This window comes from Nymphaea colorata, chromosome 1 (genome assembly GCF_008831285.2).
Source record: "Nymphaea colorata isolate Beijing-Zhang1983 chromosome 1, ASM883128v2, whole genome shotgun sequence".
Taxonomy (NCBI): domain Eukaryota; kingdom Viridiplantae; phylum Streptophyta; class Magnoliopsida; order Nymphaeales; family Nymphaeaceae; genus Nymphaea; species Nymphaea colorata.
Genome location: NC_045138.2, coordinates 5,353,836 through 5,380,641, shown reverse-complemented (window position 1 = coordinate 5,380,641; position 26,806 = coordinate 5,353,836). Strand labels below are relative to the sequence as shown.

At 36.1% G+C, this 26,806-nt stretch overlaps 1 protein-coding gene across 1 annotated transcript in view; it reads left to right on the top strand.

The window, feature by feature from the left end:
- The first annotated feature begins 4,596 nt into the window (after window positions 1-4,596).
- LOC116266852 (DNA-directed RNA polymerase I subunit 2) overlaps window positions 4,597-26,806 on the top strand; it is a 46,791-nt gene continuing 24,581 nt past the window's right edge. Inside the window, exons 1-16 of the mRNA XM_031648286.2 lie at window positions 4,597-4,672; window positions 5,085-5,241; window positions 9,773-9,953; window positions 10,049-10,131; window positions 10,224-10,343; window positions 13,034-13,110; window positions 15,838-15,901; window positions 16,028-16,098; window positions 16,788-16,865; window positions 16,954-16,999; window positions 17,732-17,912; window positions 18,019-18,071; window positions 18,212-18,285; window positions 18,392-18,509; window positions 23,884-23,971; window positions 25,524-25,639. Of these exons, the coding sequence (XP_031504146.1) occupies window positions 9,776-9,953; window positions 10,049-10,131; window positions 10,224-10,343; window positions 13,034-13,110; window positions 15,838-15,901; window positions 16,028-16,098; window positions 16,788-16,865; window positions 16,954-16,999; window positions 17,732-17,912; window positions 18,019-18,071; window positions 18,212-18,285; window positions 18,392-18,509; window positions 23,884-23,971; window positions 25,524-25,639 (1,347 nt within the window). The 5' untranslated portion in view covers window positions 4,597-4,672; window positions 5,085-5,241; window positions 9,773-9,775. The remainder of the gene's footprint in view (window positions 4,673-5,084; window positions 5,242-9,772; window positions 9,954-10,048; window positions 10,132-10,223; window positions 10,344-13,033; window positions 13,111-15,837; window positions 15,902-16,027; window positions 16,099-16,787; window positions 16,866-16,953; window positions 17,000-17,731; window positions 17,913-18,018; window positions 18,072-18,211; window positions 18,286-18,391; window positions 18,510-23,883; window positions 23,972-25,523; window positions 25,640-26,806) is intronic.

Genomic DNA, 26,806 nt, shown 5'->3' with positions numbered 1-26,806 from the left:
TATATATATATATATATATATATATATTAAGTTTCCTTTATTTTTTAAAATGACTGGTTTAATATTTTTGACTGATTCACATCAGCTGATTCACTGAATGGGCAACTGACTGGTTCAATTCATAAAAGGACCTTTAATAAAAAATTTCTATTGTAATTATTTTTTCAATTTATCGTTTTGAAATGACTTTTTCAGTATTTTTGGCTGTTTCACAAGCAATGCCTGAATTAGCAAATCGACAATTCATTGGTTGCCCGGTTCATAAAGGGATTTTAATTAGGGGTGGGCATGGGGCCGACCCAGTAAAACCGGGTTCGAGTCGGCCCGACCCAGCTCGGCCTGATTTATAATAAAAATATTTTTAAGTTATAAAATAATTTTTTAATATAAAAATATTTTTAATAATAAATACATATTATTAAAATAAAAAATTTAATTTTTTAAATTTTAATAGGCTGCATCGGGCCGGGTTGCACCATTGAGCCCGGGCCCGACCAGGCCGGGTACCCTGGTGGCGGTCCGGTGCCCAGGTCTATTTTTAATAAAACAATTTATATTTTCGTTATTCATACAATTTAAAATTTACAATTTTTTCTTTATTCTTTTTGTATGACTTTTTACTATTTTTGACCGATTCACTGGACACGACACTGGCCGGCTCAGTTCACGGGCGGATGTTTAATAAAAATTCCCTATTTTAATTATTTTTATATAAAATTTTATTTATTTTTAAAGTGACTATTTAATATTTTTGACCGATTCTCTTGATCGGCAGCCTCGCCGATTCACTTCACAAAGGACTTTAATAACATTGCTTACAACTAACAAAGGACTTTAATAACATTGCTTACAACTAACAATGTTCAACATTACATCGGAATGATTGTTAGCATCGTAATGGAGGTGGAGCTCAAATCCCTTATGATTCGAATTCTGAAAATGATATTCTGAATTTTATAGTATAATTGAACAAAAATAATCACGGATCAGATCATGGTTAAGACTCGTTAATGAGTTGGATTTTGACGTCCAAGTTTTTATCGGATCAAGTATGAAGTAGACTTTTTGAATCCAATTGTTGATCAAATATGAAGTGGACATGGGATAGAATTGACTGGATCTGGTAGCGTGTGAATCAGATTGAACCTGTAACTCTTCAAAATCTTGGGATGTTGGACTTGAAATCTGGATATTTCTAAAAGTTTAATGGGAACAACCAGGATCTGAAAATTTGAAAATGGATTATTCCGTATCTCCTTGGAATAGAGCCTAAGGTCCAATCATTTCTTTTTCCACATTCCTCTCATTTTCTTTTTAATTTAGCAACTCTAGAGTACGTGGTTGATTATTTTATAGTATTTAATTCTATTTCATATAAGATAATTGAAGCTTTTACCAACCTCTCCTTCCTTAAAGTAGGAAGGCTGCTTTCAAGTCACTAACTTCTTTTGTATAACACGAGGGCGGGGTTGAAAATTTCATTTATCCTATATAATGATATTGCGGCCCTTGTCAAAAAAATTAGAAACTTTAATTTGGCTCCCCTCATGAAAAATTTTCGACTCCACCTTAGCTCTAAGGATTTGTAATAGAAACTGGCTCTCACTTTACACCAATCTCTTTGAAGATATATATATATATATATAGTTGATTCCCAAATGCTAGGAATTGTGTCGTCAAAACCCTCTGATTTAAATAGGATGGGTTTGTGGAGTCAATTCAAAGATGTTATCTATTTGTTAGCTTCTAAATATTTCTTAAAATAACATGAATTTTTATTTCAAATTAAGTTTTACATATTTCTTAATTTTTAAAAGATAATTATTCAATGTCTTTGACTAATTTAATCTAATTAGTGAATTGGCTGATCCATCCAATCAATAGCTCAGTCTCTCTGTACAGGAAAAAGATAGAAAATTACGCACTTATATTTTCTTACAAATTTTAGAACAGCCTAATTGTACTTTCAACAAGCTCTAGGAAAAAAGTAAATTGTTCCATCCAAGAAAGAAAATCAATGAGTTTCGAGCCTTTTAAAGATTCCACCGTTTAGTGTTTTAGTAAAGCATAACGTAGCGAATCAGGCTAGAGACACGTACAAGGATATGTCTTTAATTCATTTCATGTGGGCACTATGCCTTTAAGTCTTAAATGGTTAGATCTAAAACATTAACACTTGAAACTAACTCTCTGATATTTGATTTTGAGTCTAAAACTAATCATGTAAAACTGACTCGGGAATGGTTTGGATCCAATTTTCTCAAAAATGGATTTTGAGTTTTGAACTCATTAAGCAAACCTGATAAAGTCGGGAATGGTGACACATAGAACCAACTCTCCCATATCTGAATCTGAGCCTAAAAAGTTAATAACTTACCATACCAACCTGATTATGTAGGAAATGGTAACGCCATACCCAACTACATTGTATATGATTATAACATTAAAACTGATTATGCAGATCTGCTCTAATATTTGCAGCAGATTCGTTGGGTATTCCTCGAGTGTTCTTGCTATCAAACGATCCGACTCCTTTAATGGCCATAGGAAAGGTTCCAATACTTTTTTCCAATAAAATTTTCTAGATTAGGGTGAAAGTGAAAATGTTTCCTGTCTGCTAAATTTCAATGGCCATAGAAAATTTGTCCGGATATTTTTTTTCAGTTGTTTGATGGACCTAAATAAATTAGATAATTTTACATCAATATTGAACGATGCAACAAGTTCTATATAATAAAATAAGAACTCATGATGTGCCAAGCTGCCAGAATTTGCAATACATCACATAAAAATGTTGATAAGCAAAATATTTGTACAAACAAAACTTAGAAGCTGAATTAGAAAGACATCCTATCCAGGATCCTACAAGTGGGAACGTAGTTGCCATATCTAACATAGGTATCAGTCATTTCAAGCTGAAATGGTTTGTCTCAAAGCCCAGAAAACCTTCAAAAGAGTTGCAGAAATAAATATGTCAGTTCCCATTCGAGAGATTATCCGATTGGATCGCATATCCGACCAAACCATTATGAAAAAAAATTAGATATGAAAAAAAATTAATACCCAATTGAAAACTTAGATCAGATTCGGATTTAAGAAATGACATCCAATCTGGTTCAGATCAGATTTAGTTCTAAGTAAATATCCTATATCCAATGCCCTTACGATTTGAGAATCAGCCAGATTCGGTTCAAAATTTGGATGTGCACGCATATACATGTCCATATATATGTCACTAATATATGTTTTACACCCACACACACTTATATATGTATGCATCCACATGTGTGTGCATATATATATATATATATATATACACACACACACAACAAGTTACTATATTTTAAACCCTCCCCAAATAATGATGGGATGACCAAAAGTTGGCTGAAAGTGAAAAGCGAAATGTGAAGGAGCAACAGGTTTGGTGAAGAAATCTGCTAGATGGAATTCTGAATTCTAAGGTGACAAAAGGCAGCTCAATGTGTAATTAATAGGTCATTAAAACTTACATAGTAGGATACGTCTGAAGGTTTCATTTTTAGAGAAAAATAAGTTAAAAAAAATATTGACGCACGATTAGAATCAAACGTTGTTTGGATAAGCTAGCTTCATGATACAGTTTCTTAATCAAACAAGCATGACTTAAAATATTGGCTAATAAATCGAAAAATGAGCTTGATAAGCAGCATGTAAGATGTTAATTCAAAATCAGTCCTTATCGAACGAAAAAAAAGGGCATGGAGTGCTCCTTTGCGGTACCCAAAACAGAAACGAATAAAACAGCACCCATACTTTACAAGCTTGGATGTCAACGAATTGGATTCGAAAAGAATATATCTTTGATCATACCCACTTTTTTTTGGATGTTCACACATTGGAATTTAGATTTATTCACTTTTTTGGGATATTTACACATTGGAATTTGGATTCAAATTCAAATAAGAATAAAGAAAAAACATATTCGAATTTGAAGCCGAAATCTAATTTCACGATCCAAATTTGATCAGAATCGATTCTGAATTTTGAACTGAATCTCACAGATTTTCAAAGTGTAATAGCGTTAGATATAAGATGTTCATTCAAAACTAAATCTGATTTGACTCTGAATTCAAATCCTACCAAAAATTTATGTGCATCCCAATATGATCGGATTTCACCTTCTAAATCTGAATCTGATCTGATTTCTTTATTTAGATTTTAATTTTGTTTCATATTTGATTTTTGTAAAACAAATCTAATTAGACAACTCATCTAAATTGGATATATTAACATCCCTCTGATGTCAACGATAAAAATCGAAAGACATCGGATACAGACAGCCATGAAATTGCAAAGGCTTTCCCCCCAATCAAGGAAATCGGTAAACCCTAATCGCCGAGAGATCAGAAAATCGGTACCTGAAGGACACGACGAAAGAAGAAAGGAACAATTATGCAAAAACACGTTTGAATGGGAAGAAATGGAGAGATGGCTATGAGAAAGGAAAAGGAAACGAGAAAAAGATATTTATAATTCTGATTGGAATGAGAAAATTGTTATTATAGAAAATGACTAATATGCCCTCGCTAACGTGTTCACGGTGCATGGGCTGAAAGGGTTGAACTTGAATGTGGTGGGCAGTTCCTCCAACACGCACAACGCAGCTTCCCTCCGGCGGCGCGCACAGCTACAGGTATGTCGTCTCTCTCTCTCGGCTGCTTGTGCAGAGAGGCAGAGACCTTCCTTACTCGTGTTTGGTTGTCGACGAGGGTGTCTGTACAGCGATGAAGACTGCGTTCGCTGAGTGGCCGTTCAGCGGGAACTGTCTCGACGGGCAGAGGACCCGTCCTGCTGTCTCGGCGCCACTGAGACAGAAGGGAGGCCACCGTCAGGGGCCCTTGCACTGCTGTGTCGACGGCCGTCGAGACACCAGCGGAGGGCCCGGCAGCAGGGGAGCCTGCTGCCTCGAGTGCTGCGTGCGCATCATGCACGAAAAGTCTTTTAAGGGTTTAACGCGTTTTTTTTTTTCATGTGGTTTTTCACGGTCTCATCATTTCCCCCTTTTCCCCGGATGTTTGTCGACCATTCCCCTGCAAATCTTCAAGATTCCACTGTAGGCCGGCCGTTTGAGGAGCCATCCACTGCCGCATCGCCGCCGTGAGAAGCCTCAGCCACTGCTGCAGTGAGAAGCCTCAGCCATCGCCGCCACCTCCGCTGTGAGAACTGAGAAGCCTTAGCCATCGTCGCTAACTCCTGCCGAAGGTAAACCCGTAACCTCTTTCTCCTCCTTCATTTGTTTGGTAACCCGTAATCGCTTTCTTCTCCTTCATTTGTTTTTGTTGTTGTTGTCGCCCGTGAGAAAGAGAGAAGCCACCGTCGCCTGTGAGAAATAGAGCATCGTAACTTGGGGGAGGGGCTGCGGGCTTAGTGGAGAAGGCGCACAGATGAAGGGGGCAGCTCTGTAGCTTTTTTATCTGTGTGTCCTCGGTTCTCGATTCGGTTCTCTTGACTCTTGAGGAGCAGAGGCGGGCTTCTGTTTTTCGATTTTCCTTCTCTTGCTCTGGCGTGTGGTGATTGAATTTTGAAATTCGAAGGATCGTTGTGAATAATGGGTTTTCGTACTTGTTGATGGTATTTGGCATTTTCTTGTCTGCGGCTTTCTTTCTGATTCTTCTTAAAAATCATCGGGCGGCTTTTTTTAGTTGGATTTTTTTTTTTTTACATTTTATGGTCTTATTTGAATATTTTCAATTGTAACGATCTTGGAGAATTATTTGATTTCGCATTCAGCTTTTTTTTGAATTCCTCTTCGTAGCATGCTTGAAGTGTGTGCACATCAATAATATTGAGTTATTTACATGCTGGAATAAGATTTTAATGTTTAGAACTGGACACTGCTGGCTGGAATTGCCGCATAGGAAGCCATTGGCAGCCAGAGGCCCAGAAGTTGTTTCTATTGTTCATAATAATTTCTTTTAAATCCATTTAGGGCAGGAATTGCTTCGCAAGTTTGCCATGTATACTACTGCAACCATTCTGTAAGAAAAAAACCCAATGAGCAGAAAAAGCAAAGCAATGTGACTGAAGAAGGGAGAACATTTAGTTCTTGCTAGATTAGTATTTATTGCTTCTTTAGACCATCACATGGACTGTACTAACGTCATAAGATAAATTTGATTCTGGTATTAGTTTGTTAGGCCCTTGGTGGATGGATCTTCAGAAAAACAGATGTTCATATGATTTATGAATGTTATTCTTATGCCAGATGGTTTATTCAAGGTGCAGCTGTGGAAATCATCTAGAATTGTTGGTTCAAGAAAATTTTTTTGTTCGTTCTGTATTTATGGTCACACAAAATGGATAGTAGGATGACAAAAGTGGAAGTAGGGAAGCCAGTGTCAGAAAATGCTATGAAGTAAGAAGCAAAACTATGAAAGACTATAAGTGTGAAGTGACAATAGTGAAATTAGTTATGAAAACATAAAAAAAGAAGACATGAAAATTGATCTAAAATGCTTGTAGGACCAAAATTGGAAGTTACATCAGGATAATGAAGAGGCATATATTAAATGGGAGAAATATGATACTTTAGAAAACTGAAGAAAAACGTAAACAATGAAAGGCTCAACTAAGAGTTAAAAAATTAACTGGCAAATTAGCTTCACAACATGACGAGTGAAATTTCAACTAAGAGTTAAAAAGTAACTGACAACTTAGCTTCACAACATGACAAATGAAGTTTTGATTATAAATGAGTTTGGTCGAAATCATCCTCTAAGTGAAGCATGGAGTTTCTAGCTTCAGAAGCATGCATTCTAACAAGAACTGGATCTTCAGACGGAAGCTTCTGGTAATTACCAACAAGCCAGACAGTGTGCAAGATTGCAAGTAGCTTTAATGCTTATTGGCGGATGACCTATCATTTTCTGACGAACTAGTAAAATCTAATCTCTGATTAGAAGAAGCTGGTCTGCTATCTGCATGAACCAGTTAATGTGGTCTGATAATTCTTGATTTGCATGTTAGTAGTGGTCACTCCAATTCTAGCTTTAACATAATTACAAGCATAGATTTGGAGTTCTTTGCGCAGTTAAACACAGTAGAGAAAGGTCGTGTGATGCAGAAAACGGAACTTTTAGAATATCCAAAACTATAAACCAAGTTAGATAAATTTTAACATTTAAAACAAACATTATTTGCTTTGTGGAGAATGTGGTCAAGTTTGTGATGATTCAATTCTCCTTAAGACTTATAGTCCATCCAAAACATTACAAAGCATTACAATGATATGTGAAAATTGATGTAAGAGCTCATCTGGTGAATGAGGCACGTAGGCTTGTAAATTTTGTGTTTTACACATGCTTCTTTGTTTTAAAGAATTATGTAATCTATCATGTTTTTTAAATTATATGTATACAGTCAAGCTATTGTTATGGTATTTCTCATTGCATAAATTGTATTAAAATATTTTAAAAAACATGACACATCTCGTCAACATGGTTTTAACTTTTAAGCAATGTTATCCATATCGTATGATACACATGCATATTGTACGATACGTACCGTATAGGTTTAGAAAACCTATATGGTAGGCTTACAATACACGATACACTCGTGTATTATAAGCGTATCGCCTATATCATACGATATAGGCGATACACTCCCGTATCGTACGATACGGGTAAAAAAACAAAAAGGGCCTCTTTTTGTGTTATGTTTTAAAGTTTAAACTTTAAAGTACTTTAAACACTCCTCTCTCTCTCTCTCTCTTTTCTTGTTTCTAAAGACTCCAAGAGACGTGGGAGGGAGAGATTTTGCCCATTTTCATCAAAAACCACTGAGGATTCATCGATTTGGGAGAGATTATTGTTGAATCATGAAAGATGATATCTTTCCTTTTCTTTCATTTACATAACTTAAATAACATGACTTTTGACGATACATTTTCTTCCTTTTCCCATCCAAACAGACTTTTACAATGGTTTATCTCCTTTTCCTTTTTTTCTTCCCTGTCCAACATGGTCTCTCTCTTTGTTTTTCCTTTCCATCCGGCCAAACAAAGTGTTAAGCAGTGATAGCTTTTTATATATATAGTTTTTCAAATTTTCTGTTTTGTCACTGCAAAGCCCTTTTTTTAATACGTCACAGGGTGTCCTCTTTTTTTCTTTCACTCTCTCCTTCTAAAGCGATTCACACCTTCCTCTCTCTCTGTCTCTCTCTATTCTCATGGCTGGCTGGCCATTGCAGGTATCTCTCTGTCTCTGTCTCTGTCTCTCTCCCTCTCTTCATTGAAGAAGGGAGTCCTTGCCCCTCCCTCTCTTACTCCCTCTACTGCAAAGGAGGGCCACCGGCCAACTTCGCCCCTCTTTCTCTCTCGGATGCAAACATGATCTTGGGGGTCTCCTCCTCAAAAAGCAGTAGTTATGTTGACCAAATAAGGCCAGCATAAAAAAAAGACAAAAAATACAGGTTCAAACATGAATTGGCTTCTGGTTGAGTTAATGCAATACTGAAAAGTGGGAACCGTCTTGTTGGGGGCTGGCTTCCATTTTCACCCTTGCAATTGAGTGGCCCTATTTTTCAGTCAGCCATGAATGGTTAAATAGGTTGTAGAGCCATTGTTTCTACCATCCATGGTAGATTTTGCTGCCGGCCTCAAACCAACAATGCATAGACATAATAATGAGATGTAAATAGAGAAGGTAACAAGCTGAGTCACCTGTTGTGCTCCTCCGTTGAAGCACAATCAAGCTGCAATGCTTACCTATTTCATGGATGGTAAGTTCCGACTATCCATGGTGGATTAGCCATCAATGCATAGGCATAATAACAAGACATAAATAGAGAAGGTAACAAAATTATTCACCTATTGTGTTCCTCCATTCAAGCACTGAAGCACAATCAACCTGCTGTGCTGTGCTCTTTCGTGAATGGTAAAGTAGGTTCTGAAGCCAGTGTTTCTGCCATCCGTTGTAGACTTTACCATCAGGCCTCAACACATAACCAACAATGCATAGGCATAACAGCAAGACATAAATAGAGAAGGTACCGAGCTTATTCAACTGTTGTGCTCCTCTGTTGAAGTACTGATGCACAATCAACTTGCTGTGCTGTATGTACTCTTTCATAGTACCCTGAAGCTGATGGAGATGCAAACACATCCACACCGGTGATCATTTGAGGTGGGAAGCCCCAACATCTGGCAAATTTACCAGGGTAAAAAGTCGGAGAAACATTCTTGTGTGATGTTTAACATATTTCTTATAAGTTATAACATATAGTCTTTTGTTCGAAAGTGTTCTTTTTGGAGGTGCTTTTTTGGTCATACAGCTGTTTCAACTTCTATTCAGCTATATTCTTGAATGTCACTGATATATATCCATAACTTGCCTTACCTTTTTAAAGTGATAAAGTAGATTGTTGCTTAGATGTTGTCTCATATTGGTACCTTATTATAAATATTCATTTTATTAATGCTAGATGTGCACCATTGGATTCATATAGTAAATGGTTTTTAGCTTTAGAAAATTGTGTTATTAAACTAATTTCATATTTGATGCGTGAAAGCACAACTATGCCTGAAACTCTTGCTAATGATAAATCTTTCTCTAATCATGCATCTTTGATTATGGTAAATCCTTCTATATATAATGCATGCATTGGGGAAAAGGTCCTTATTCAGTTTTCATCGTCTACTGTTTTCTTCTATGAAACTGCCTCAAGCAGTCACTTGACATTTTTTCTTTTTGTTTTCCTTTTCCCCTAAGCTTTTTCCTTTTCACCATTTGACCAGGTTATGGGACATGTTGGAGCTTGCAATGGCATGAAGCTGCCCGATTTCACAGCACTAATGGAATTAACTAGGCCTCATATAGACTCCTTTGATTATTTCATTGATAGAGGTCTTGATGTTTTGGTTTCACACGTAAAGCCTATTGAGGTCAATGATTCTTCTTCTGCAACAACACTTAGGAATATCCTTTTGCTATGCACTTATATACTTTTAACAATTGATTTGGTTTCTGTCTTTTTTTAATGATTGGTTTAATGCTTAACATCATATCCTTACTATGGTTAGAGAATCCAGTTTTGTTGCCTCCAGATAAGGAAGGAAACACTAGAACAAAGCATGACCAACTGCTTCCGTATGAGGTAACATATTAAAGCATTAGATGAACTTTCTTTGCTGTGTTGCCCTCAAAAATGGGTTGTCATTTTCAAATTTTGGCCTTCTTGTGAAACAGTGTAGACAATGTGGAACGTCCTACCGGGGTAGACTTCATGTGGACGTCTGCTTTCAATATAACGGTGGAGTTGTAATTCGTGACCAATTTTTCTTTGGTCGTCTTCCCATAATGCTAAAGGTTCTTCTTTCCTCAGTCTGATTGCAGTCATTCATTTTCAAGAATAATATTTTGTGAGATTTTGTTTATCTCAATAATTGGAGTTAATCAAGTTGTTGGATGACATATTTCTTGGCAGGTACGTTAGATAGGGAAAATGCAATAGGCAAGTATTAATGAGAAAGGTTACTGAGTAGATATGATTTATGAGAGAAAATAGATGCTGTCTATTGCATGAACAACACTAATAAACATGTGGAATATGTTGTCAGTTCAAAAGTGTTGTTTTAAATTGTGTGCTGCCCTAGACAAAGTTCATCAGCTGCTAGGTGGGCAGGTTGGATCTACCAAACCAATAGTCTGAATCCATTGTTGGAGGGGGTTGGGTCATTCCACCAGCTACAATGGCCAATTTCTCAAATATTCTTTGTACCTGTAGGAAAAATATTTGGATTTGATTTGGCTTGATGTGGTAAGCTTAAGTCTCACCTGTGTTGCATGCACACTTCCAAAAAGATGAAGTGTTGGTGTCCAGCTGTGTCTGACACTGACATCGACACACCTTTTCACGGCTGGGACACGCCATTTTTGAGCATGAAGTGTCCAAAAAATGGACATGCGTGTCTCCTTTTCCCTCTTTTTCTCCCCCTTTTCTCTTTCCTTTCTTCTTTTTTCTTTTTAGTTGCCTCTCACGTGACACCTCTTTCATTTTCTCTCTCTGTCTTTTTCTCCCTTTTGCGGTCATCCTTGTCTGTTCTTCTTTGAAAAGGAAGGGTTCTTCTTTCAGTTTCAAAAGGATAACCTCCTAAAAGGATGACAGGGTCTATCCTTTAACTTTTTTATTTAACTACATTGTAAATTAACTAAACTAATCATTGATATAAAATAATGTACAAAGTTACAAACACAAACCAATAAAGTTATTAAACAATAATTGATTATGTAACAGATTTTAGATGATTTTTTTTGTACAATTTGTTATTTTTCCTCTCTCTCTCTCTGTCTCTCTTTTTAGTTTTATATATATATATATATCTGTGTGTGTGTGTCTACACACACACAGACACACACACACACATACATATATATATATATATATATACATACATATATATATATATATATACATACATATATACATACATATCTATATATATATATATATACATACATATATATATATGTATATATATATATATATATACATACATATATATATATATATATACATACATATATATACATACATATATATATATATATATATACATACATATATATATATGTATGTATACATATATATATATATATGTATGTATATATATATATATATATATATATATATATATGTTTGTATATATATATATATATGTATGTTTATATATATATATATATATATATAGGTATGTTTGTATATATATATATATGTGCATACAAATGTCTAATTTTTTAAAGCTTGCCATATTTGACACCTGTATCCGGCACCATATTTGACACCCTATCCGTGTCCAGCCCCATATTTGACACCCATATCAGTGTCCAATGCAACATAGAGTTTCACCCATATATGTCTCTTCTTAGGCAGTAAATCATGCAATTGACTTAGGACCTAATAGTGCTACTCACCATCACAGATATTGTGTTTTTTTTTGGAAAAATGTGATATTAACCGTAAAAAAGGAAAACTAAAAAAAGGGGAAAACACATTTTTCAGAAAAAGGTAAAAAATTAATGTGCATTTTTATTGCTGTGTTTCCCATCCTTTCCTGCTTTTTTGTTCTTCTCTTTTTGATGTTAATTTTGTTACCCATGTTATTGCTTTGTTTCCCATTTTCTCTTTTTATGGAAATTGCAATGGTTCTATAACTATGCTTTTAGGGCTGCCGCATGTGAAGAAGCATGAGATTCCAAATTTGCTAGTCTCCTTGATGTTCTCACTTGACTGAAGTTTATGGTTGTGTTCTAAGGCTAACATTTTTATGATTGACCACTTGATTGACATTGTGAGGTTCTTGAAGGTGTACCAATCTCCCATTGAGTTTGAGAGCGAAGCCAATATATGGCTTGTAGCCCTGTTTTTCTTTTTTCCTCTCTTGCTTGGACCAGCTTATGATTTCACTTCATGAGAAATTCCAATTTGTCTGGTACACAAAATGAAAGATCTAATGCATACGAGTGCATTGATGACACAACAAACAGGTTGCTGGTTCAGGAATCCTTATACATCCAACAGCATGAATTCCCCCCTCCCCCCTCTTAGAGCAATATGTTCTCTAAGTTGAATGTTTTCTTATGTGGACCAAGATCATGGCAGGAGGCTTATTGGATATAGAAGGTCCACTGTATTTTGATCTTTTTAGGGTTGTTAAGTTGGACATCAAGGACGTGACTCCAAACATTCTCCTTTTGTTATTGGAATAGGTGGTGTTGCATATATGGTTCTGTGTTGACAGGAACTGATCTGAAGAAATGCTACTATTTCAGTTCATGACAACTTCGGGCACAAGCTCTAATTAGGTGCTAGAGTGTGATAAACCTTGCCTTGGCTATGGGATCTGTGCCTTGATCAACACATGGCCAAGACAGAACATCTCTTCAAGGGAAAGGACCTTTGTGGAGATTGCATTGCTTAATAGATTAATGGGGTCTTATGAATTCCAATTCTTAATTCATGGTGTAATAGGAAAATTGATTGTTTTAGTTTATTGCAGTCAAAGCTGTGCCATTTAAGGGGTGCTGATCCAAAAAAGTTGGTTTCATTGAAGGAGGAGTCAAGTGAAATTGGTGGGTGAGTATTGGTCTTAAATTTTGTTTGTATTCTATTAAAAGCATGGTTGGAAATTTGGTAACTATGACTCAAATTGAGGGGCAGATTGGGCATGCCAAAGAATATATACATGTATAAAATTATACATACATTCACACATACATATATGCATGCATTCATATATCATAGTTACATTAGTGTTCTCAGGGTTTAAATGGCAATGTTTTATTTTGGTATAATGTGTGTGTTTGTGTGTGTAATATATACTTAGCCACAAATAACGTTTCAGAGTTTTCAATGGTGAGGTTTTTTTCAGGTATAATACGGTGTGCTTGAAAAATACGAACAAGAAAAAAAAACGATAAATTTTCAAAAAAAAAATCTGAAAAAATTCCTAAAAATTAGGAAAAAATAAAATAAATGAGGAACTAATAAGACAACAACAAAATAAGTACATAAGAAAAAAAATGAACACAAGCAGATGAGCATTTAAGTCACATGGGTACTTCAGTAAGGTCCACGTACTCGGGTGAGCAAGGGGTATTAAATCCACCACCCGAAAAAGGCCCGAAGGCCCCCCATTCCCCCTGCCTCCGGGGTCCTGAGCTGCGTCGGTGTCAGCAATAGCAACGGTGCACCCTTCAGCTTGGGTACCGCGCCCTACCGTCTTAAGACACAAGAACATAGCGCCCACGGGAATCGAACTAGAGACCTGCCTTAATACAGGCCCTTAGCTCGACCAGCTACGCTATGCCCCTTGAGGCAGTAAGGTCCACGTACTCGTGTCGCCGTACCCGTACTCAAAATGGGTACTTTGACACTTGGGTACCAATAGATCCAAATTGCTTAATTTTACTTTGATTTAATTTTTTCCACCTTACTGTTTATTCTATTCTTTAGATGTGAAAATTCAATTGATGTTCATATTTGACTAGGGGGTTGCTTGGTTGTCCATATGTTTAAAGTTTTTCATAGGTTTCTTAAACACATTGCTGCAAGAGCCGTATATATATATTTTCTATGTTATTTATTTGTTTATGTTGATGTATATTTTTTATTTTGATACATATTTTCTAAGTATTTCTTATTGTTTTTATATATATATATATATATATATATATATATATATACGGCCGTACCCCCGCACCCAAGTTTTTTGAAAATGGTTAGTACCCGTACACGCACCGGCACCCGTACCCCGTACCTATGTGACATAGATGAGCGTGGTCGGATGTAGTTGTCGGAGGTCTGGACTGAATAAGTTAATAACTAACGGAAAATCCTACTTGAGCACGCGAATGTGGTCAGATGTAGCTTTTGGTGGTCTGCACGGTGCCAGAAAATGCACCAGTCCGTTAGAGGTTTGACGTTGCTGCTGCTCATTGGAAACAAAGAGACGCTGGTCTGCTCCACTAGTGAGTTTGAGGTCGGAAACCTTGCTGGAAATCGGAAATCAGCTGGATTTAACGTTCCCCCAAATCTGAAAACCTTAAACCGTAAAGACACGTCGACTAGCTTTCCCCCTTGTCGACAAATTTTTTACCTTCTAAGTTTTGTGTTTTATTCATTTTTTACCCAAACTATTATTTACAATTTTGTCAAATTACAGTTGATGTCCCCACCCAAATAAAAATTGCTTTTTTTAAACATTAAGACGTGAAAAAGCACGTTTTAAACATGTTATGCATTTTTTTTCGTTTTTTTTTGAAAAAACACATTTTTTTTCCCATTTTTTGGCATTTAATTTTCTTGCTGTTTTTTCGACAATAACATGTTTTCTGTGACTATCATACATATATTTAATCCAGAAAATGCCAGCAAAGTAAATCCATATATATTAATGCAATGCTTAATGCTTGACTGAGAAAAAATAGTCATACAATGTGCTAAGCTGCTCGATAAACTTAATACTGAAAGAAGAAAATAAAATCAGGCAATGCACGATGCAACCCGTGACAGCTAACACTGTTAAACTCAAAAAAAGATATAATCATGCAATACAAAAGCTACGTTGTTTAAAATGCAGAGTGAAGCAGAATAAAAGATAAATAACCTCTAAAATGGAAAAAGTGATGAAGCAAAATAAAGATCTAAAAGCTATAAAAAACCCACTATGTGAAGAGAACAAAAAAATCCTAAAACTGATCTGATGCAAAATGGCTTACCAAGTAATATAGGGATCTGAAAAAGTAGCCCAAATGAAAAAAGACAAAAGTCATTGAAACTCTTACTTAGTTGAAGAAGAACTGCAAAACAGATCAAGTGAAATATTGATAAAGATATACAAAACAGAAAAAAAAGATGCAATATATGCATAACTTGCAAGAAGGTTGCACCAGTGTTGCTGGGAAACTGCAGTCTTTTTTCGAATCAGCTGCCGATCTGTGATGTACGTAGAGGAGAACGAAGAAGAGGGATTTTTCTTATGGGGGTTTAAGGGTTCAGTAAAGAAGGGGCTGGGATCTTAGTTGTATCAGGTCCGGCAATACCTGTTATGCGAAATGCATGTGTCTATTGATTGCTGCACCAACACAGGTAGACAAAATTACAGTCTCCATGTCAAAAATGCATACCTCCATATGGCACAATGTCCATCTTCTTCTTTTTTTGTTTCCTGTGCATCTAGGCTTCCTTATTATTTTCTCATTTCCTAATAAATCCGCAAAAGTAGCTTTTGTCACAACTTATGCATGCTTGTCAACAAGTTTCTTCATGACTGACTATTTCAAATTTGCTTTGTGCTTGTAGCTACTTCATATGCAATGGACTTGAGCGACTTGCACGGATTTTAATAATGCCAAAGCGGAATTATGTGAGTCATGCTGTTTACATGATGTGCAATGCTATATTAGTATTTCTGATTGTCTATTACTTGAGATAACATTTGCTTCTGTTTTGTGAGTCTTCATCTTTGTCTAACATCTTGTTCTCATAACAGCCGATGAGTGTGATCCGTAATGCATACCGTAACCGTGGATCAGCTTTTACTGAGAAAGCTGTTCTCATCAGGTGTACTTCTTTTTCTTATGATAAAGACAAAGGCTCTGTTTGTTCTCAGCAGAAGAAGATGATCTTTATTAGTTTTTGAACAGTTTTATTTAGAGTTAGACTACTTTGGAGTATGTCTCCTTGGCTTCTTAGACATTTGTTGTCTCTTGTTTTTGGTGCAAAATTATGTTCAGCAGTCTCATTCATGTCATATTTCTTTTTTGTAAAATCCTGTCTTGAATGATTTGTCATGAAAATTAAGGGGTGCTGAGTAGTTGCAATTGCATTTGATGCTAGAAAAGTACGCGACCTTGTGAGTTATGCCTCTGTGTATGTCACCTATTGTACAGCAAGTGTGTGCATCTACAATTTATTTCAATTATTTTTTTCTTGTGTACATTTTACTTCGGCTATCATCCTCAAATCTGAATGTTTTTTTTTTTTTTTTAAAGCTTAGAATTAGAACATCTATTAATGTGGCAGTAGTGCATTATCATTAGATTAAACAAAATTATGACATACAATTGATAAATCTATGCAAGAGTAACTACAAGATTTCGCTATAGATCTCTTACATAATTTTCTGAGGACAATCTAAATTTTAAAAGGTTCTCTCTCCCGAATTTTGATGGCTTTCTTTTCTTTCATGCTTTCATTATCATTATTTATTACCGGGGAACCTAAATATCTGATACTTTGTAAACTTCTAGATGTGTCCGACAAGATCAATCTGCTGTCACAGTAAGGCTGTATTACCTGCAGCATGGAAGTGCAAGCATTGGATTTCTGTAAGCTACTAATTTGCCTTTCATGCCAATAAATTAAACCATTCACCACTGAGTTACCCTTATTTTTTTTTTCTTGTGCTCTATGTAGGGTGCGAAGGAAGGAATACATTATACCAGTTGGCATAATGCTGAAGGTATCACCTTCGTTTTACTGAACTATATGTTTCATTAGAGGCAGCGTGCTGAGTTTACATAAACTTTAGTCCTTTAATATTCCATAGACACATTGTATCCTATTATATATATATATATTTATATTTTCTTTGCTTTTGCATTTTGCCTTTTGCTTTTTCTGTTTATTTTTCCTGTACCTTTATATTTTCAGCCAGTATATGCTGTGTATGTGAACAAGTTTAACAGGTAGATAGTCATTCTAGTGTCCATGGCTATTCATTTTGTATATGATCAGCCCTAGTGTTGTAGCCCTAATATTGTAGATAATGAGCTCTATCTTGTTTCACAAATGCATTTTTGAATTATTTAATGAAACTACAACTTTTAGGGTTTTATGTGATTTGTGATTCTTGGAGTAGTTTGGATATTTAAGGCTGTTGTGTATAAATGATTTTGTGTTCTATGTAACCTCTTCCTTTTTTGTCCTTGTAAACGAGTCTCTGCACAGTAGCTTTTTTTGCTTGGAATATTACACATAATTCTGAAAAGATCAAAGGCTATGTATGCTATTACAAATGCTGTGGTAGCATATGTTCATGGTTGCTATGAGCTACACACCTACTCTTTATTCTTCTCTAGTGCTTGTGCAGAAAAAAAGAACATATGCAGCCTTTGACATAGAGAAGTATAACTACGTTGATAGTTTCTACTTGCCTTGCAACATGATTCCTGAAAAAGTTTTTCTCTGCCAGGCCCTCGTTGACACCAGTGATGCTGAAATTTATACGAGTTTGACTTCTTCTGGTAGTGATACCTACCATGTTTCTAGAGCAACAGGCTGTGTGCAGCTAACTGGGGAAAGAGCAAAGATAATCTTAAATGAAGTCAGAGATTTTGGTTTATTCACGCGGCTACAGTGCCTGCAGTTTATTGGTACTATTGACATGTTGATTGACAACCCATTCTCCTGCTACTCTTGCCGCACATGGCTTCTTTGATGTTTAGTGTGCATTTTTATTTCATTTTTCTTTTCATTTAGGTAAAAGATTCCAGCCATTAATGGAAGGATTAGAAATGGAAAGTCATTCAGTGGTAAGTAAAACTTGCTTTCAACTTCTTTACTTGATTCATTTACTTTTGATTCATATTTTTCTTCTCTTTCTTGTTTACCTATTTGGACTGGATATAAAAATGTTCATTGGAATAACTCATTTCTTTTCTCTTCTATGTAGGTTGGAGAATCTGTTCTAAAGGAGTTTGTCTTCGTGCACCTTGACAACAATCACGACAAGTTTAATTTACTCATGTCTGTTTCTTGTGCAATTACATCATGTCACATGGTCAGGAAAATTCATATCTCATATGTTTTCTATGGTATCTATCCTGACATTGTTTTTGTTTGCTTTCTTCAGATTTATGTTGCAAAAGTTATTTGCCGTAGTTGATCGGATAGCAGCTCCTGACAATCTGGATACAACACAAAACCATGAGGTTTTGTTACCTGGGCAACTAATTACAGTATATCTCAAGGTAAGGCACTGCATTTCAATGGTCTAAGAACGGTCTTGCTATATAATATTGTATTGTTTATCCATGCCTGTATTTTTTATGTATGATGGTTTTCTACCTGATAAATTTTCTACCTGATAAATTTTGTGATGGTTATTGTTCCCTTGTATATATAATATGATTGTTTTATTGAGTCTTAACATGTTTATTTTTGTTGAGTCATGATGGAGAATTGTAGGTTCTTTGAGTCGACAAGCACTATATGGAGTCTCCAAGAGAGCCTTTGTGTACTGATTGGTTTCTGGTACTGTCTAGTGCTCATGCCTTATGGGAATTTTGGAAAGGGTTGGCTAGACCTTAGACAGTGCGAGCTTGGCCAAGAGCTTTAGTACACTCTTTCTTATTCAATGATTTGTGTGGAACTAGATCTGCTTCATGTTAGGCCCTTTATGGTGGTGCTCTGTATTAGCACATGTTTGACAAGAAAACTGGAAATGGAAACAAGTGAACAAATGTCAAAAATGAGAAAGAAGAGAAACATATCGGTCCAAGAACATAGAAAGAGTTGTCTTTTATAGAATTAGGATTGTAGAAATACGAACAAGGAGAGGAAGAGGAACAACGATCACGATGTAACGTGGAAAACCCTCAACACGAGGGAGAAAAAACCACGAATGAGGAGGAGTTGGTGCCCACTAGCCGCCAGACTCTCTCTCTCCTTAGATTATCATTAACACATAAGGATTAGGGTTACATGACTTAAGTAGTGCCCAACACGGGCTACAAGGCGGGTCGGGTATGGATCCGGACCCGAAACATACGATCTATCAACACTCCTCCTCAAGTTGGGCATACATATCAAACATGCCCAACTTGGATACATTCCTCTCAAATGAAGCTGAAGGATGAGCTTTCGTCAGAACATCAGCAGTTTGGTCTTCAGACTTCATGTAAGGTAAGATCAACTCTTTCGCATCAATTCTTTCCCGAATGAAGTGACGATCAATTTGAACATGCTTTGTTCTGTCGTGAAGAACAAGATTGTTGGCTAAGTTGATTGCAGACTTGTTATCACAATACATCTTCATAGGTCCTTCAATCTCTATTCCAATGTCAGTCAGCAATATCTTCAACCATAGTAATTCTGACACGATGTAACGTGAAAAACCCTCAACACGAGGGAGAAAAAACCACGAATGAGGAGTTGGTGCCCACTAGCCACCAGACTCTCTCGCTCCTTAGATTATCATTAACACATAAGGATTATGGTTACATGACTTAAGTAGTGCCCAACACGGGCTACAAGGCGGGTCGGGTATGGATCCGAACCCGAAACATACGATCTATCAACAAGGATGATAAACCTACTTAGGGCAGTCCCAGTTCCACTTCTCAATGATCAATATACTTTCATGCATTGTCGCAAAAAATGCGTTTTGTTAGAAAAAAACACGTATAAAGCGTGAAAAGAAGTCACCCGTGTAAAACGTGAAAAAACGTGTTTAATAAAAAAACACTAGAAAACAAAAAACGTGAAAAGAAACAGGTATAATATGGGAATAATATGCGTAATATGGATATTATACGGGATACAAGTATAATATGAGTATTATACGTGTTTTTTCCCTTTTTCGTATTTTTTATTAATTTTTATTTTTTATAATTTTCAGGATTTATTTAATGTTCTAAATTTTTAAAAATTTCGCCAAGATAGATATACAACTTTGCCGTATTGTACCAAAAAAAATTCCTTGCCGTATAATACCCATACACGTTTTTTGTGACAATGGTCCCAAGGACCCACTATTCTCCTCCAGCCATGAGTGAGACCCATCAGGTAGCAGATTTCAATTCTGACCCAATTGTTCATCTATTATGACTATCATATTCTTTGGTTGGGCTTACTTTCTTTGTTCCTACAAGATGGATGCTAATCAGAGATTGGGGGTCAAGTGTTTCTACCTTACTATAAAGAAAAGGTGATGGCTAAAGTAGACTCCCTGTCCACGAGAACTAACTCAAGAATTTCTAGCTTAATCTGATATATAGAATCCCACACATACCAGCCTTCTTTATAGAATTATGATGATAAACCTACTTAGGCCAGTCCCCGTTCCACTTCTCAATGATCAATATACTTTCATGTTTCTTCGTACCCTTTTTCAGCACTAGCTTGAGGACCATCATGGCTGTCTCCAAATGACTTTTTCTTGGTTTATCCATAAATTGACTTAATTTTCCTACAACAAGACGAGTGACTCTAACATACAAAAGTTTTTCGATAGGTGTTCGATAGTACTATCTATCTAGCACTGCTGAATCCTCATGTAGGTGGAGACAAGGATTCAAAGGAATATTCACAAGCTTAGCTCCAAGCATCCCCGTCCCTTTTAGCAAATCGAAAACATATTTTCCCTGCGAGAGTACCTCACCTTCTCCACTTCTTGCTACATTTATTTCCAAGAAATATCTAAGTGGGTCAATATCCTTAGTAACAAAGTGCTTTTGCAGGTGCAACTTAGTTTCAACATTTTCCTCCTCATATTCCCCTGTAAGAATAATGTCGTGAACATATACAACCATCACAACTATACCTTTTGAGCTCTGTTTGTTGAACAATGAGTGACCAGATGGAGACCTTTGAAATCCAATGGCAGATATCACTTCAGATTCCCCGTAGTTTGCTTTCTTCAATCTGCACACCTTCTCACTCTCTCCCTATTGTTCAAAGCTAGGTGGTTGTTGCATATAAGTTGTCTCAGATAAATTATCATAAAAATGCATTTTTCACATCTAATTGGGACGCTTCCATCCATAGTGCACAAGTACAACCACAACAACAACTGACCCTATGGTCCAAACTCTTGCAAAATGAGAGAAGGTTCCAAAAAAGTCCACTCCATAGGTTTGAATATATCCCTTGGTTTCGCAATGCATATGATTACCAACATTAGAAAAATAGGGAACAAACTAAAAAAAGTTGACGTCTTACATTGACATACTCTTTTTGGGAATTGGATCACAGCAATGGTATCCCTTTTGGTTCTTGGGGTATGCAATTAATACACACTTAGTAGCTTGTGATGACAATTGGTCTCGATTAGGTCCAAGCTTTTAAACAAAGCACATTTATCCAAAAGAGGGAATAACAGGGATGGAAAAGAGGGAAGAAGACAGGATGGCGTTAGACCCTCCTAGGAATGAATGCTTTGGTACCATGTTGAAGTTGGTAGATAGAGAGAGAAAGAAAGATGGTGTGTTGAATAAACCTAATCTCTCTTTTAAATAGAGATTAGGGGAATGGTGGAAGAGTTACATTATCTCCAAATAATAAAGCAAAAATATTAAGTACTACTCATCTAAACTTTCTCAAAAATATTAAGGGGCTACTCATCTAACCACCCAACAAAAATTTATTTTATTTTTTGACGCAGTGGGGAAGAGGACTGCTCCTCTAATCCATGAGCAATGCCTAAATTGAACTAAGGAAATCAAAGGAAACATGAAAAGGAATAGAAATTACTGAACGAAGCGAAACTCAAAGAAGATTAGGGTTTCATTGATTCTAAAAACTATTACAAATGAGACTCTACACGTCTTTATATAGCCTAAAACGGATCGTTGGTTCTGGATCCAAACAAAATAACAATAAATAAAAATCCAAACACTCTTATTGCTTTAGCTACTGTGTCATACTCCCCGGGTTCGAAAAGAGTAATCCTCAACGAACCAAATTTTTGGCTCCAAAGATGTACTTATGAGAAACAGTGTTGGGTTTGGATCATCTAGTTTTTGCTTAGACTCGGGTCTAGGGTTAGGTTTGGGTCATAGCCACAAATATCGTTCTCGGGTTTTTATCAACAAGGTTTTTCTCGGGTATTTATCAGAAAGTTGTCTTTTTTGGGAAAATCTTGATAAAAAGAAAATCAAAATGTTAGGTAAAACTACAAGAAATGTAAAACTAATAAGTAATGTATTGCATTTAGGAGGTTATATTAAATACCTAAAACAAGACGAAATAAAATGAAATAAAAACTAAATGAAAAAATGGGAAAAAATCGTAATAACATAAATTTTATCTTTTTAATATATCGAGATAGTTTCCCGTTTTCAGCATTTTCTTTATTTTTCTCATTAATGTCGCGATATTTCCCACAAATATTGTGATATTTGTGGTTCAAGTTTTGATTTAGGATTAGATTTAGGAATAAACACTGATATGAACTAGGATTCAAGATTGCAGTTGATTTGAGGTAAAGCCTAGGCTCAAACAAAGTGGATAATTGGTCAGAATAGATTTAGAAGGGAAAACAAATCGGATTTGGGATAACTAGGTTGCTCCAAGCCTAGAACTGATCCAGGGGCTTCAAGAACCAGCCAGAATTGAACGTATCGGTCTATTTCGAGCCTTAAACCTGTTTTCTAACCCGCCCATATCACAAATGCGGTTTTGGTTCCAAAAATGGGATCCAGACCCATCGAGGAGGTCGATCCCTCGTCCAAGCATTTGGGTGAGGGTTCGACCTCTCCCCTGTCCTGTCCTCCACCATCTGGCAGCGTGTCGGAGAGCCGAAAGATCGGTGGTGGGATGACAACACCGTTTGACCGGCTGTCAGTGTCGTTGGCTTTCCAATATCTTAGAATATCTTAGAGTGCAGATTCAGCGGACGCGCCTGCTTCATTGAAGAAAATCTGATGCCCAAGAAGCCATAAAATGGGACCAGAGATAGGAGCGTGATGCTGGCAGCCCTCCTTGGTGGTTCTCCTATTCTGGTGGTAGGAAGTGTCCCAGGGACGGCGGCTGTGGAACGGCACTACCCAGTGGAATCATTCCTCCCGGAGGTGTCGCCTGATGAGCCAAAAGGCCAGCATGGGGGGTCTCCGCTGCTCATTGGTCCATCGTGCTCTTCACCAACCCACGACAACGTTTCAACCGCCGGCAACAAGCCTAGAAGAAGAAAAAGAAAAAAGGGAAGAAATTTAGGATGAAAGATGTCTAAGCTGTTGCATGCCTATGGCGTGGACATTTTTAATGTGATTTGCTGCCTGAGAGCGATAAGCCTAGGAGTCCAGCCATATAGAGGCCCAGGTTAAGCTTTTACTTAGGTAGAAGCTTGACAACCTAGAATGTAGCACTAAAAAGAGCATGTTGATTGGAAATAAATGCTTTTCCTGTTTTGGTTTTTGATGTGTTTTTCAAAATGTTTTTTAAAACTGATCTTTATTATTATATGCTTTGACAAACTTTTAGTTGCATCTAATGAGTTTTTTGGTCATGTTTTTACCAAAAAAATTGGGCTAGCCTTTGTACTCTAATTGATATTGTGCAGTTGTGGTGAAGAGTGCTTGATTTATAATATTTCCCATTTTAACTGTTATTTTTTGTGACATTTAGGAAAAGTTTGAGGAGTGGTTGAGTAGATCAAGACGACAGATTCTAGATGAGCTTAGGAAAGAAGACAAACATTTTGATATTCAAAATTGTACGAGCTTCACCATTTGCTTTTTCATTTTGTAACTATTTTCTCTGTTTCGTAGTAGTTGGTCCAAATATCTTGTTCTAAAACACAGATTGGTGTTGCATGTTTATGCTATGGTAAAAGCTGCACTACTGAAATGAATAAGATGCACCTGCCTATTTGATGACTGGTTGATCTTATATTGCAAAAGAACAAGAACAGTTGTAAAGTGTTGCTGTCCCTGTAATATGGGAAGCAATAATTTTCTGCAATTTTTCCTGGACATGTGGTAGGAGTCAATGTAGAAGTTGTCACTGAGATGGAGGGCACCTATAATTTTGGTTGGTTTTTATAATTTTGGTTGGTTTTGATAGTCAATTAATTTTGCTGTTGATATAATTTTTCTATGTGATATTCAGGACATCCAACATATTTTGGGCAATCTCTTGCAAAGTGACTGCATAAATTGTTCAGCATAGTTTTTTGTCCTGTTACATTTCAAAAATTAGTATCCGTGTGTGCGCCCTTTTTCTGATTTGTAACTGTATCTTGTAAATCGTAGCCCTTTCACATCCAAACGAAACCAATCCAAGAGTGAATTTTGTTGCTTTTATGTGGTTGGGCATTTGAAAAACAATTTCACAGCTCATGCTTTGACTAGTTATCTTTTAATTTGATTGCATCATTTTTGTACAATGTATTTGCATGCTGCATGCTTGTGGCATATGCCTGTGGAGCCACTCGATCTTGTTGGACATCATGTTTAAGAATTTTTTTTTTTGTAAAAGAACCTCAAAAAGTGTTCTTTAATTGGTCTCCACTCGATTTGGTGTCTATATGCTAAATATACATCACAACCATGTTTAAGATACATTTTTAGAGCTTAAGCAGTCCTTCGTACTTTATTTCTCAACTGGAGATCTGCTGCAAAATTTTCTCACATTGACTTAAGGCATTCTGATGAAAAGTGCAGAATCCATGTAATCTGAAAGTTTACAGTCCTTGTTTGTTAAGTAGTTGTGATTATGAGGAAAAGAAGTTCAATCTTGTTAAGAAGTCCTCTGACTCTGTTTCTGATCAAACTTCCTCAGATTTCACTTCTTGAAATTAGTACTCCAATTGCTTAAGAACGACAGATTCACAATCTCAGTGTTTAAAGTACTATACGTATCTTCTATGGTTAATCATTTGTTAAAGATTTGTTGAACAGCCATAACTCTCAATTTTGTCAAGTTTCTTGAATATTTGAATGGTTTGTAATTGCATTGAAGTTCAACCTCTTCTAGTTATGGACTGCAGCATGGTTAATTTAGTCATACATAGCAGCACAATATGTAAACAATATTCTTTGCATAATTGGTTCATGACAGCGTAAGTGGCAAGATCTGTTGCCCATTCTTGTGAAGTTTTGCTTACAATGGAAGTTAAGCTTGTATTTATCTTTTCCTTCAATAGACATAGGTAAAAAACTGACCCATTAGTTGGGAACATGGAATATTTGCTGTTATATTCAGTGATTTTCGATTTTCATGTAATAATAGTTCTACTCTTTTCCTTTTTAACGTAAAACATGCAGTGACACATGTGAAAAAAGCTATGGATAAATTTTCTTCTGTAAATGTTGCAAAGGCTGTTGAAGCTACGCTAAGTACTGGAAACATTGTTACAAGTTCAGGTCTTGATATGCAGCAGGTGATAGATGAAATTATTACCTTACGTTTTTATTTTTAATTTGATGGAGATTTACTTTTGCTTCCTAATCATTTATCATTGAGGAAATGGGGTGTTTCTATTTTCATTACTGCTCTTAGTTGCTTGTATCATGGTTTTTTTAACATTTCATTTTGTTTCATCTTAGAGATGCTAGACCATACTCAAATACTTTCTGTTTAATTCCTATATTCTTGCTTTTTATATTTCGCCTCATGGTTTATCTTGAAATAAATTGTCTTAATCTTTGGATTAAGTTCTGTCCAGTATATGTCAAATTTATGATCTTATTTTTGGAATGAGTTCTATCCAATTGTTTTAAATTTTTAGTCATGAAATAACATGCTTGCTAGCTGTTACCTATTGTCTTTCTATTTCTTGTTCAAGGACAACGTGCAAGCCATTTGCCTTTGCTTGATACCCGGGCAATATCATCTTTTCTGAGTAGACTCAAGCTGTCATTGAGGTGCCATCCAAATTGTTTTCTTTAGATAGGCAGACATCTCTTTGCTGAGTAGACTCAAGCTATCATTCGGGTGCCATTTGCTTGGCAAGAATGAGTTACCTCTGGCTTGAGGTGTAGGCATGTGATACGTAACATAGACTTTAGGTCTGGTTGGTTTAACTTCTTAGAGAGTACTTGGCTGAAATTCAAGGTTGCGTTTTTGATCATGGAATCTTCTCAATAAGATACAACTAGGAGGTAAATAATCTCTTAAAAATTCACAAGACAATATAGAAGCTTCCTAAGATTAACTTGTCGATTATGACAACATATGAAACTTTAGTAGTTAAAGGCGCTAGTCCGGCCTAGGTTCTCTTTTTATTTTGGTTCTCTTTTCAAAACCATTTTCATTTTCAAGAAAAGTCGTGTTCCTTGGAACATAGCGTCTATTACTCCTTTTTGTGTTCTTGGATATCTAACAAACACAACATGGTTTGTTTGTAATGTCTCAAACATCCCCAGCTGGCAGCAATCCAACTAATGTTTTTTATTGTGAGGAATTCACTTGAAAATGGAGTTTCTGATAGTCAAGAAGTCATCATATCAAATTTTAGAAATGAGAAAATGATCAGGTTACAGTCTATTATGGATTTAGAGCATTGGATAAAATTTTAGAAAATAATTTGGTATTTGAGTGCCCGCAC